Raw genomic sequence first — 14,203 nt, 5'->3', positions numbered from 1 at the left:
AAAATTACTAATGTTTCTAATATAAATTCACTGTGCCCTACAGACTTAGATTTGATATATTCCTACTAGAATTTATAAATGTGTTTGAAACAAATGCTTCCACTGAAATATGGCATAAATCTTCTCACTTTCTTTCCCATATCAAAATCGGATGCAAAATTTATTTTTATGGGGAGACATGTGAATAGAGTTCCTCTGCTTTTGCCCCCAGTGGTTCTCTTTAGAACACTGGGGCATCATAGTTATTAAGACACAGAATTTTCCAGTTGACAGAAATACCTGGAGAGCAAGTCAACACCTTCGATAAACTTCAGACACAGAAAATCTTACACTGCCACATGGCTACAAGGGACTGGTCAAAGAACCAAGGAGCCGATATGCTCAAGATCTCCTGGGAGTCCTGACCCCAGCTCAGTGCTGGGTTCCTTCCACTCAACCAAATGCCAAGAAAAAAAAATGGAGTTTTTTCAGTCCCATATATTAAGATTTACCAGAAAAGGTATCAGAGAGCACCATGATTTTCACTGGTTCTGACTGTTTGCCATACTACTCATATTGATTGAAACGTACTTACTTCCAATGCATAATACACTGGTTTGTCTCTGCCGAGCTTGTAAGCCACGGTGGTCAGAAGACCATGCTCAGAAAATACACACTGTAGGAAAGAGAAAAATATTTCAGCAGCAAGGAATATAAAAAGCTAGCAGAAAAATATTTCTTAAGGTTAAGATGACCTTGGTACAAAATAATTCAACAAATATGTAACAATTAAAAAATAAATCTTTAAGAGTCCAATTTACCAGTAATAAGGACAATTCATGTCAATAGTACAAAATGGTTATCCCTTGTTCAAAATTAGATTTGCATTAAGAATATGACACAGTCCTGGTATAGATTTTCCACCAACAATCAAAAACACACATAAAAAATTCAAAGAACCTAAAATGGTTCTTATTAGAGTCATTTAAATTTAGTGATTTTCATCATTTTTACTGAGCTCTAAATTAAATCCTAATGAAAATCAAACTAAATCTGCAGAATCCTAAGTAACAATAGCAAATTATGCTCAGGCATTATTTATACGAAGTTAAAGAAGACTGTCAATCTTTTAATTGGGAAAAACCAACCTTACGGCCTGTATTACATAGTAAGAAACAGCCTGTTCCATACCTATAGTTGGGGGAAGAATGAACAATATGACAATTTTATTAAAAATAAATCATGAATTGTCAATAATATAAATCATTTAGCCTGATGTACAACAAAAGTCATTATCTTAAACTTTTAGAAAAGTTCCAAAAGTTAACAAGCATCACATACTCCATTTGGAATACCGTTTTAAAGACTAAGCCTAAAAGAATATGTACTTAGTGCAATCCTAGTGGAAAAATATTTAGTGCCTAGTTGTAGCCCAGGACTTTGTGTCGATAAAATGTCACCAAAGTACAACAAATTCTGTGTCCAGTCACAGTTAAGCTGCTACTAACCCACGTGGAATGGAGTATCTCACCAATGGGGCTGGCTGCTTAGCTCTATCAATAGTACAGTCATGAGCTGAGAAACACTATTGTCTGCTGGCATGGAGGGGAGGTTAGGTCCAGAATGTGGGTAAGTAGAGATGGATCTTGGGGACAAGAGTGGCACAGAGGGGAAAACTACTGAAGCCCTAGCTTTCCCATTCTCTCTGCAGGCTAGGGCATTTTAACAGGTAGGACAGTCAGAGCAAGAATGGAACACGACTGCCATGGAAGAACTGAATTTATTTTATGGCAGCCTTGTAAGTAGAAGCTTTGGACTCTGCAGCAAGTCTGGCATTTGGACATTAATGACTAGTTTTGACTTGTGCCAGGCAGAGAAGTAATCCAAAGTGATACAGGGAAGGGTCCCAGGGAAACAGTTTTCCACTGAGCTGGCTGCGACTGTTACGCTTGGCTCTCTACAACCATTCTGCCCAAGTTTGGGATTGCCCCCTCATGGGCCTTGCTACTCTGCTCTTTGACATTCCAGCAGGTGGGAGAGCGAGGAGCACTCAGTTCAGAGGCAGGCAGAGGGGTCCCAGCAGAAGCTACTACCAGTAAGCACTAGGTCAGCAGTCATCAGTGGTATTGAGCAAACAGAAACCGAGCGCAATTTTTTCCAGCACGCATTTTTAGGCACTGAGGTCATGAATAAGAATTCACCCAAGACACCCTCTTTTCATGCAAATGTATTCTCTGCCTGTAGACAAAACAGCCAACACGTTCAGGGAGTATGTGATTAACAAGTACCTATGTTTTTAAAGACACCAGCCAACTAGCACTAGGTACAGGTAATAATACATTTACTAACTGCAAACACATAAATCACCATAGTCTTTTACTTCCACGATGCTGAAAAAGCTATATATTTTAAGTTAATCTCCTTTAATAAATATTCTTAAAAATGGAAATTACCTGTTGCACGCTTTTTAAAGGAGAAATCTTTAAATCTAGTCCCCATATAAACAGCCTGCCTATCAAACAGTAGTGCACAAGTCTCAGAGTACCAATTTGATGCAGAGGCTCAAGGCATTTAATAAAAGTGAATTGTTATCTTAGTATACTTCATAAGTAATTAATGAACATTATCAATGTATGAGGAGACTCTAGATAGATACAGGCCACAGCTTTCAAAGCAGTACAGAGGCAATTATTTTCCTCTGAAATTGTATTACTTTTTCTTCCCAGTCATCAAACATATGGAGTTTTTAGCATTTATATGGTCTACCTATCCTTTCTCAAGATTGTACTGTGTTTGAATCCCAGAAAGATGTTTGACTTTTCTAACCTCTGTGAAGTTGATGGCTTCCCACTCTCCCTTGTGGAGGAGTGTGCCAAAGCTGGCACACAGGAGGAGGGTGAGTGGCCCCAGCCAAAGCCGTGAGGGAGGTCAAGGGCTCCTTTAGGATATTTAAGGCCTCTGGGGAGAGAGGGCACCTATCTTAGGTTCTCGTCCTTAAAAGCAAAATTAAATGTTCAAATAGGGCAGCCCGGGTAGCTCAGTGGTTTAGCGCCTGTCTTTGGCCCAAGGTGTGATCCTGGAGTCCAGGGATTGAGTCCCACATCAGGCTCTCTGCATAGAGCCTGCTTCTCCCTCTGCCTGTGTCTCTGCCTCTCTCTGTGTCTCTCTCATGAATAAATAAAATCTTAAAAAAAAATAAATGTTCAAATAATCCATGTTCATGCAAGAAAAAAAACAGAAAATATAGACAAGCCAAGAGAAAAATTAGAATAATCCACAATCTGTCCCTCCGCACCAACAGAGATGGGCTTTCCACTCAATTCTGAGTTGGCAGTCATTTGCTCCCTGCTGAGGTTGGAAGAGATTGACTCAATTCTCAATTTCATCCTCTCCAACCTCTTAGGACTGCTGCCCATTGCTTCTCTCTTATTCATTTTACAACTCCCATCTGTTCTCTACTTAGCCTGCAAAGAAACATTCTCTGGTCTTACTATAACTTAAAAGCACATACAAAATGCCCCATGCTTGGCATGATGCTGTTAACTTAAACCACCTACTTCGCTCACAGCTTCTGGATGGTCATTTTTGCAAACTACATTCTGTCTTGCTGTCTCTATTTTCTACCGGCCCACATCCCTTTTGGCTATTTGCCACCCGGCTTTCCTCTTGAGCATTCTACTAAAGCTTCATTCTTAGAAGTCACCACTGAAGACCTACTTTCTATGTACAATGGTCTCTTCGATTCTCAGCCTCCTGACCTTTATGTAGTATTTTACACTGCTGACCAAGTCTCTCTCTTAAATATCTCTACCCTGGATTTCCAGATTCATGAATAATTTCATTCTGTTTTTATGAACTTCCCATCCCTGTGTCTTTTCTACCTGTATACTTTTTCTTGGTAATTGTGCCTATTCCTACTTCTTCAAAAATCACCTCTATGTAAGGAAATTAAAAATCTCTACTTTTATACTGAACTCATTTCGTACTTACAAATGTGGACAATATACAGCCTACCAGAGCCATAAACACATCTCAAATAGAAAGTATACCATTCAGAACTGTTCCTTATAGTAGGCTAAGCCTACCCACAGGGCCAAGGTGACTAGACCCCATAACTACTTCCTGTCTCTTGTCCCTGGACAGTGCCCTGGATACCCACCAACAGCCTCCCTCTCTGGCCTCATCCTAACTTTTAGTCCTTGTATTCGGAACCAGGATGCCCACATGGCCTCTTTGCCTCTAGTCTCTCTTTACTTTGGCCAAGAACTTCGATATTATTAATGAACAGTTCTAGCCACTCTGAACACCACCTCATAAACATTCAGAAGTGTCCCACTGCCGAATAAAAAAAAAAAACAACTCCTCAGTCTGAAATTTTGGGCTTCACAACATGATCCTAGCCTTATTTTTTATCATTGCCCTAGCTGAATGTTCTCTACATTCTCTAAACAGAGTCTTCATTTACCTCTTTGCATATTTGTTCAGTGTTCTGTGCCCTCACCAGCATAGCTCCTTCTTCAAAACATCTCATTATTAATATAACCTTTTGTGATTTCTCTCCTCCTCCTCTGAAACCCAAGCAGTATTTCAATGTTTCCTATGGCACGTAAGTTCTGACTTCTCATATGATTAACTGTGTATTTGTCTTGTCTCCTCTCGGGAAGTGAAATACAAGCCCAAAGATCTTACAGTTTGCTATTTCCCTCCTCCACGCTGCAGTGGGTGCAGAGGTATTCCATAAGCCCTGCCTCACTTAAATTCATCATTCCAGGACTTGGCTGATGATGCTTAAGTGGGAAGGGAGCAGAAAGAGGAGGAAAAGCCAGCAATTTTATTGGGTACCTCCCATGTGCTCTACACTGTGTTAGGTACTTGACAAATAGCACATCTGATTTACTAGCATTAATGCGTGTAGCAGAGGAGGAACAGTGTAGAGGAAATAGCCTATTTCTTACACATTTCTCTTGACTCCTGGTATAGCTGCTTGGAAGCCAGAATTCAAAGAGTATGTTTCCAGACCCATGCTCATTCAAACTCTCTTGGTCATAACCTCAGGATACCATGACCTTTCGTATCTCTCCTCCCCCTCCAAAAATCTCTCACAAATGATGTCAAACTCTCACATGAGGACTGCTGACCGTGCTAGACCACAAGAACATTTCATTAAAAATGTCAGATGTGGGCAGCCCAGGTGGCTCAGCGGTTTAGCGCCGCCTTCAACCCAGGGTGTGATCCTGGAGACCCAGGATCGAGTCCCATGTCAGGCTCCCTGCATGGAGCCTGCTTTTCCTTCTGCTGTGTCTCTGCCTTTCTCCGTGTGTCTCTCATAAATAAATAAATAAATAAAATCTTTAAAAAAAGGTCAGACATTCCAGGATGCCTGGGTGGCTCAGCAGCTAAGTGTCTGCCTTTGGCCCAAGGCATGATCCTGGAGTCCCGGGATCGAGTCCCACATCAGGCTCCCTGCACGGAGCCTGCTTCTCTCTCTGCCTATGTCTCTTCCTCTCTCTCTCTGTGTCTCTCATGAATGAATGAATGAATAAATAAATAAATAAACAATAAAAAATAAATATAATATATAAAAATAAATATAATATATAAAAATAAATATAATAAAAATAATAACATAATAAATAAATATTTAAAAAATGTTAGACATTCCATTATTCACAAAAGAAGAACTTCATCACTGAGGTTAATATTGATGAGAGGAGTAGGAAATCCTCTAAAAAAGAATAAATGTAGACAGTTTCCTGCTGGGTCTATGGGAATCTTTTCTACACAGGGTACAGTAACATAGAATGGTTAAGAGCCCTGGCTAAGTCAAATCAGATGGATCTGGGAGCAAAGACTGCTCCTTCTTTCACTTACTAGCTTAACCACTCTAAACATCTGTTTTCAGAAACCTTAGGCTTAATCACTCTTAGGCTTATTATAGACTCCCCATGTATCAGTAGTAAGGAGATGAGATTAGGAAACAAATGCACCAAATCTCTACTTCCATCATTCCTTCTACTTCTTGTCGAAGGAGAAACTCTGGGTAATGGGGAGAAAGCACAATGCCAGCACTGAAAATCCCACAAAAATAGAATTTTATAGTTATAGTGAGAAAGTCTAAGCAGGAACAGTATGTTGAGAAATACAGTTCATTTTTATCTTTTTAAAATTGTTTTTAAATTAAAATTTTTTTTAAAGATTTTATTTATTTAAGAGAGATAGCAAGTGAGAGACAGCACAATCCTGCTTCTCCCTCTGCCTGTGTGGACTCTTTTTGTCAAATAAATAAATAAAACCTTTAAAAACAAAACAAAGCACCAAAATTTAGTTTCTGGATATAAAAAGTATTGAATCTTATAAATTAAGGTCTTTTTTATAAAGATTTTATTTATTTATTCATAGAGATGCAGAGAGAGAGAGAGAGGCAGAGACACAGGCAGAGGGAGAAGCAGGCTCCATGCAGGAAGCCCAATGTGGGACTCGATCCTGGGACTCCAAGATCATGACCTGGGCTGAAGGCAGGCGCCCAGCTGCTGAGCCACTCAGGGATCCCCAATTAAGGTCTTTATAAGCCTTAGCAGTGTGTTTATATACAGCATAATGTATTTTATTTGGAGAGAAAGAAAACTGAATGGCAAAAACTTATTGAACTCTTAAGCTATTGATTTTCAGCCTGGATGAACTTCAACAGATTTTTCTCATTCAAAACATCAAAGGGAGAAACAGATAAACAAAACACCACAGGTTTTGGATCTGTTTCTCAAACTCACGTATTTTTGGCTTCTCCATCCTGGAAGCACATTTGTCCCACCAATGCAGCAGACTGGTCCCCCAAACACTGAAAGCATAAATGACAATAAAGAACACTAAGACAATATTATTAATTTCCCTTTTAGATCAGTCATAGGATTTATTTTTCCTTTTATATTTATCAAGGAGTGAACTGTTTTGATTTCTGCATTGCTTCCATTTGGCCATTCTCCCATTTCTTAATATCTCCTACAAGATAGTAGGAATGGAAAGGAAGAGTTAGAACTTAGTCAAAAGATTCTCAGTGGCCCATACTGTGTCACCTACTAACAAAAATCAGCCAATTTTGCTGCTTTTACCTTTTCCCCATAGTTTAGGAAGGTGCAGACTGATTAAGATGTAGGAAGAAGCCCATAACACAGAAGGGGATAGGGTCGAGGAGGTAGCCGGGAGATGGAACTTACCCCAGATATTGGCACACCTTCCAAGGCTCCAGCTTTCTAATAAAATTTTAAAAAAGGATTATGAGTAATCACAAACTGTTATCTCTACTAACACAACTGCAACAGGAATGAACATGAATAGCAACATGCCAGAGCATGTGGGCAGACAAGACAAAGCAAGTATTTCAACTACATATGTGGTTCAGAGACAGATACTAGACGTATTTCTAGAGTGACAAGAAGAGACATAGCATTGGAGGGAGAATGAACATCGAACACTGGACTGAGTCAGGAGACGAGGGGTCTACTCTTGGTTAGTTGGTGTTAAGCCACTGAGCAGGCTGCTGAAACTTCTCTATGCCTCAATTTCTTGATGTACAAAATGGAGTCCAGGTAACATGAATGCCTAGGTCTGATAACTCTTTGTTATTGTTGCCATTAATAAGAAGACTAACACATCCTTTAAAACGAACATATGAGCAGCTATCAAACCAGCATGGAACAGCCTCACTTTGGAAGGCTGTGTTTTACCAGTTAGCTTTCTTTACCCAAAACTGCTCTTAAGAGAAGCAAGGAACCCAAGAGCATTTGGTTTGCAGCCGGCATTATTCTTTAAGTTTAGATAAGCAAGAGTTAATTTAGGTCATGAATAGTGGTTTTTATTTGGAAAGTATGGCTAGCATTCTAGGGAGGAAAATGAGAGTGGTTATGTATTTTACCAATCTTAACTTAAAAAACCTTTAATACAAAGCAATTTGTGCTGGCATTAAGGAATTAGGGGGAAGGAACATGACCCATGAAGTAGTGTGATGTATACTAGGAACAGCACCAAACAAAAGCTCTCCATTGACTGCCCCCCTTGGTCTGCCATTTGTGAGCCAGTCTCCCAGCCTCTGGGAGCTTCAGGTTCCCCATCTGGAAAAGTGAGGCTAAGAACAGAAGCCACCTCACATGGCTACAATGATAAGAAAGTAATAGCATACATGTGGAAACCCTGTACAAAACAGAAAACATCTTCTCGATGGTGGATATTATTTCATTTCTTTCATGCTTTCTGCTTAATTCAAGAGCTACCATTTTTATTGACTAAATATTCTTGGGAAACCTGAACCTGGGTAGTAAGTGACAGGTATCCTTTATAAGGAGCTGAAAGTGAATCCATAGAAACTGGGAGGCTGTATATCTTTATATACTTAAATATGATAAGAAGTCTTTGCTGACACTGTCGAAGGTATTATCAAACTACCAGCAGGATCTACTAATGTGCATTCAGGCACATAAAGCGCTTTGCCTTCACAGGGAGGGGTTTCTGGAGGATTCCTGGGCACGTCCTCTGGTGAAGCATGCAGAAAAAGTGACAGTGCATTTCCAACTAACTAGTCTGAAAGGTTGGTCAAGTATCATTTAAGATAGATGTTTAGGATGTTTAAAAACTACATCTAATTTCCCTGTTATGCTAAAGCCCAAAGCACATCACAGGTGTACTTTGTAATGGGAGACATCAGAATTTCTCAGTCCAGAAAACTAGCTTAGTCTTTTATTTTGAAACCCCACTTTCAGTCTTATGGGGAGCTTAAAAAGAGACATGACTGAGTTTAAAGAAAACCTAGAGCTTGTCTAGAGCTTATAGCAATTTGGTGGGTCATGGAGATTCTAGATCAATCTGCTTAGTAAATGGATTTATGCTTGTCTAAAACTAAATGGAAATGCACTGTATCTTTTCCAAATGAATGGGTAGCATAATTGGTGGGCAACCTACTCACCAGGCTATGAGAGATTTTCTATAGTCAGCAAGGGGGAAAAAGGAGGACAGAAGCATAATATTTTAAATGCAAGAAAAAAACTAGGCCAGTAAATGATATTTCAACCATTCTCTAAAACTATTTCTCAAAGATAGGTTTTTTTTCCCTGACCCAGGTCAGTCTGTAGACTATGAAGTCATCAAATTATTTTTATTGTAGATGAGCAGTGCTTCCCTTAAAAATTTCCATGATGCATTAGAAGGCTTTATTATAAATGAAATATTTAAGAACTCTGCTCAAACTTTATCCAGAGCACTTAGTATTCAACTCTATTATTGTTAACTTTATAAGTAGAGTTTCTAATACTTGTCATGAAATGTCTAAACAATATTTTTTTTTTTTGCAATTGACCTTAGACATATTTTTAAGTTTCACATAAATTCTAGATTTTTGTGCTCAAATACCAGTTCAAATCCTCCTGGAGGTTTTCATCCCTGATGTGTAATCAGAGATACTCAATGATGCTAAGCACACTTTTTGCTGAAAGTACTTTTTCTTTCGGTTTCAGTGAAAGCAACAGTAAAATGTCCATCACAGAAACCAGTTTAATTAGCAATCACAAATCAGAAACAGACTCTTTGTTTTTGGTTTCTTTGTTAAAGTTTTGCTCAAGTTGACCAAGAATTTAATATAAAAAACATGGTTTGGCTATTAAAAGAGATTCAACAGGAAAAAGAACATGAAAATGTGAAGAGTCTTTCCTATAAATTATAAGCACACAACACCACATCTACTAGTTATTTCAATTAAAAGAATAAACAAGCTCAAACATTCCCATGCTACCCTCTGTAGTTAGATTTTTGCATTAATACTTTAGAATACTCAAAGAAAAGCCAATTAATGTTTATAAAATATAAAATCAACTGGTAAGAAGGATTCTAAAATTTTTAAGTTATGAAACTATTTAAACAGCACTAAATTCTTATTTTACATACTATCAACACTTACAGAAGAGTCACAACTCTCAAACTAGAAAACATAATACAACTTATCTTTGAATTCTGAATAGCAAAGCTTTTTTAAAAATGAAATTAATTTTTTTTTTTTTTTTTTTTTTACCATTAGGCCATAGATCTCAGAAGAACTCCGGACATTTGGAAGAATTTTCATTGGAATTTCAAAAAATCTGGAAAACAGTAAGATAGGATTGGGTATATATCACTATTTTATTTTATTTTATTATTATTATTTTTTTATATCACTATTTTAAATAAATATCTAGAAACATTTATATGGATTTAAAGGCAAAAAATGTAAATAGCAATTAAAAAATGGATGTATTGGAGTGCAGAATTAAATAAGCCAGGACAGGGCAGCCCCGGTGGCGCAGCGGTTTAGCACCGCCTGCAGCCCAGGGCGTGATCCTGGAGACTCTGGATCGAGTCCCACATCAGGCAGGCTCTCTGCATGGAGCCTGCTTCTCCCTCTGCCTGTGTCTATGCCTCTCTCTCTCTCTCTGCATCTCTATGAATAAATAAATAAAATCTTTTAAAAAAATAAGCCAGGACAACATAGTTGTATGTTTGGATATTTAACATTCTAACTTTATAGAAACCAATAAAAACTAAGAAGCACACAGAAAACAAAGTACTTTTCTTTTTTTTTTTTTTAATTTATTTTTTGTTGGTGTTCAATTTACTAACATACAGAATAACACCCAGTGCCCACTTTTCTAAAGAAACTTAATCTTCCTAAACAAGACAATTAATTTTGCCTGTTTGCTATATATGCAACAATAGTCTCTTCTTTGAATACACAGTACAGACTTGCATACTGTAGTTGAAATATCAACAATTAAAGTTTGGTGTTCTACCAACATCTGAAAATACTAAGACTTAGGTTATATATAGGTAATATATTGGGAAGTGCTTCTTAGGGCAAAACAACTCACTCGCAGAGCTCTTTATCCCATTCCAGAGAATGAATGTTGAAAAGCATTGTCCTACTTGCATTTGTTACATCCGTACAATGGACACCTCCATTGGCCCCTCCTGTCAAACTCTAGACAGAATAAAAGGACATGTTAGATTTGTACTAATTTGCTATTTACTTATTTTTATTTTTAAAAAGATTTATTTAGTTGAGAGAGAATATGTGAGCTGGGGGAGGGGCAGAAGGAGAGAGAGAGCAAGAGAGAATCCACAAGCAGACTCCTCACTGAGCACAGAGCCAGACACAGGGCTTGATTCCCAGACCCTGAGATCATGACTTGAGCCTGAGACGAAATCAAGAGTCAGATGCTCAAACTGACTGAGGCACTCCCTAATCTGCAATTTAATTTACATGTTGCCAAGGACCATAATAAGCAGCAGAGTGCATAAAGCAGGAGAATGGTACGTTTCAATTATTTAATTTTCTGGTTTCCAGTGGTGTCCAATAGAAATATAATGCTAGCTACCTATGTAATTTTAAATTTTCTAGTAGCTACATTTAAAAAGTATAAAGAAGCAGGTGTGAAATTAATTTTAATAACACTATATATTTTATTTAACCTGATATATCCCAAATATCCATTCATTTAAGATTTGTTATTATTATTATTATTTTTTTTAAAGTAATCTCTACACCCAACATGGGGCTTGAACCTACAACCCTGAGTTCAGTAGTCATATGATCCACTGGCTGAGCCAATCAGGCACCCCCCAAAATATCCTTTTAACATAAAAAATAATTACTGAGACATTTTACCTATGTATGTATGTATGTATGTATTATGTATTTATTTTTAAATATTTTTTTTAAAAATTTTTATTTATTTACCCATGAGAGACACAGAGAGATGTACAGAGAAAGGCAGAGACACAGGCAGAGGGAGAAGCAGGCTCCATGCAGGGAGCCCGATATGGGACTCGATCCCGGATCTCCAGGATCACGCCCTGGGCTGAAGGTGGCGCTAAACTGCTGAGCCACCCAGGCTGCCATTTTTATTTATTTTTAAGTAATATCTACACTGAGCACAGGGCTTGAACTCACAACCCCCAGATCAAGAGTTGTGTGTTCTACTGATTGAGAGCCAGTCAGGCGCCCTAACATTTTACCTATTTAAGTCCAGTGTATATTTTATTTTACACTCATAGCACATCTTGATTCAGACTAGTTACATTTCAAGTGCTTGATAGCCACATGTGCTCAACCAGCAATGATATTAGACAGCAAGAGTTCTAGTAAACTGATGGTTAAACAAAAAAAATCTGTTTTATTTTTATCCATTATCTTTGGAAAATGCACTCTTACTAAATTTGGCAAAGTGAAATATATCAATATGCCTGCCTTTTCAGGATCTCACAGACCTTTGTGTTGCCATTTCTCGGTTTTTATTTTTTTGGAATCATAATTGTCATTGGGTTGTGCCTACCCACGCATGTATCCTGAAAGCAGGGTTTTAAATTCTCTAGTGTTAATACCCTCGAGCCTGAGCTGAAAGCACTGCTGCTTTCTTTTGTGTGGGAGCAGTAAGTAAGAACGGAACAAAAGCGAGAAAAGACATCTGGGCATCCCAGGAATAGGTCCCCGCCCTGCAGCCATATGAGCTCCCCCATCTCCTGCAGCTCACAGGTGCCACACCCTGACCTTACTCTGGTTTCAAGCAACTGATTGTCAGAACTGTTGTCTGGAACTATTTGAACTATTTCAACTGTGACAGGTATGGAAACTGCGGGCCAAGGGAGCACCAAGCCCAGGGAGGGGTGGAAAAAGTGCCACTTCCTGGTACTGGTTCTGGAAGATGTGCTCTGGGGATGTGGCAAGAGAGAATAGAGACAATATTCCCCTGAAGCTCTCTTGAATGTTGAAAAAGATAATCACATACTTACTGAAGTAATTACAAATGAAATTATATGTATGGGATTTACTTTACAATTATCTGTGGGGAGAAAGAAGATATGAATATAGTTGAAACAAGACTGGCCATAGTTGATTGCTGTAGCTGGCCCACTGTTGCAGAAGTTCATTACACTGTCCCCTCTGCTTTTGGGTACATTTGGAAATGGCCATAATAAAAATAACAGAGAACAAAAGAGACAAAGTGAGAGAGAACATGCACTTTTTTTTTTTTATGATAGGCACACAGTGAGAGAGAGAGAGGCAGAGACACAGGCAGAGGGAGAAGCAGGCTCCATGCGCCGGGAGCCCGACGTGGGACTCGATCCCGGGTCTCCAGGATCGCGCCCTGGGCCAAAGGCAGGCGCCAAACCGCTGCGCCACCCAGGGATCCCAGAACATGCACTTTTAAGATAACTCTGGGAAACGTCTAAAATGTGAGTTTCTACTCTTCTGTGTTCAGCTTAGGCAAAAAGATTATACATTGAAATCCCACTATGATTTTTCGTATTATGGCTTAATTAGAGACAGCTGTGCAATGCTGAAAGCAAATGATAAAAGTCACATAGATGTTCTATGATGTTAAATTGTTACTTCTTTTAAGAAATGACCACTGGAAAAGAGCTTATGAAAGGCAAGAGAAAAAGACTACCTAAATTACTAATTACTTAAATTACTTATTCTAAAGATAATAGATATGAGATGTGGTTTTGGTAATCACCCTCCATTTTTATGAAAATAAAGCAAGAAAAATAAGGAGGAAGTAGGCAAAAATGTCTCTTAAATGGAGGCTGAAATGTTCTGCTGTCTCTTGAGTGACTTTTCTTAATAATTTTGCCAATGAAAAAGTCTGAATTCAGGGTGCCTGGGTGGCTCAGTTGGTTGAGTGTCTGACTCTTAATTTTGGCTCTGGTCATGATCTCAGGGTTGGGAGATCAAACTGGCATCAGTTCCAGGCTGGGCATGGAGACGGCTTAAGATTCTCTCCCTCCCTCTCCCTCTGTCCCTCCCCCAACCCCACTCACGCATGCACACAAGCCCCCCCCCCCGCCCCCCAGCCAACAAATAAATGAATAAACCTTAAAAAAAGCTTGAACTCTTAGTACAAAACAGAGAGTAGGCAAGCCAGTCTAAAAAATTTCTGAAAAACTTTCTCCATACATACATTCTATTTAAACGTACCCAAATAAGCCATGAATCAATGGTCCCAAAAAGAGCTCTATCTTCTTCAACAGCCTTTTGAACTTTTCTCACATTGTCAAGGAGCCAACGAAGTTTCACGGCACTGAAGTAAGTGCTAAGTGGAAGGCCTGTCTTGGACTAAAAACAGTTATGAAATTCAGCCAGCAAATTAAATTCCGAACAGTTTAAAAAATAAAACACCAAACCAACAAACTCCACAAATCACAAAAT

General features: G+C 38.6%; 1 protein-coding gene across 7 annotated transcripts in view; it reads right to left on the bottom strand.

The window, feature by feature from the left end:
- The window catches only part of GK (glycerol kinase), a 77,085-nt gene that overhangs the window by 26,604 nt on the left and 36,278 nt on the right, over window positions 1-14,203 (bottom strand). For 5 of the 7 annotated variants that reach the window (XM_025439332.3, XM_049107332.1, XM_049107335.1 and 2 more), the window contains 8 exons: window positions 13,973-14,110; window positions 10,863-10,972; window positions 10,031-10,097; window positions 8,933-8,950; window positions 7,191-7,226; window positions 6,747-6,814; window positions 1,128-1,170; window positions 575-655 (listed from right to left, as the gene is read on the bottom strand). In XM_025439332.3, coding sequence (XP_025295117.1) covers window positions 575-655; window positions 1,128-1,170; window positions 6,747-6,814; window positions 7,191-7,226; window positions 8,933-8,950; window positions 10,031-10,097; window positions 10,863-10,972; window positions 13,973-14,110 — 561 coding nt within the window. The remainder of the gene's footprint in view (window positions 1-574; window positions 656-1,127; window positions 1,171-6,746; window positions 6,815-7,190; window positions 7,227-8,932; window positions 8,951-10,030; window positions 10,098-10,862; window positions 10,973-13,972; window positions 14,111-14,203) is intronic. The other 2 variants (XM_025439338.3, XM_049107333.1) reach the window with 1 other exon arrangement.

Source organism: Canis lupus, chromosome X (assembly GCF_003254725.2).
Source record: "Canis lupus dingo isolate Sandy chromosome X, ASM325472v2, whole genome shotgun sequence".
NCBI lineage: Eukaryota > Metazoa > Chordata > Mammalia > Carnivora > Canidae > Canis > Canis lupus.
Note: the sequence above shows the minus strand (reverse complement) of the source record. Positions and strands in the feature narration are given on the sequence as shown.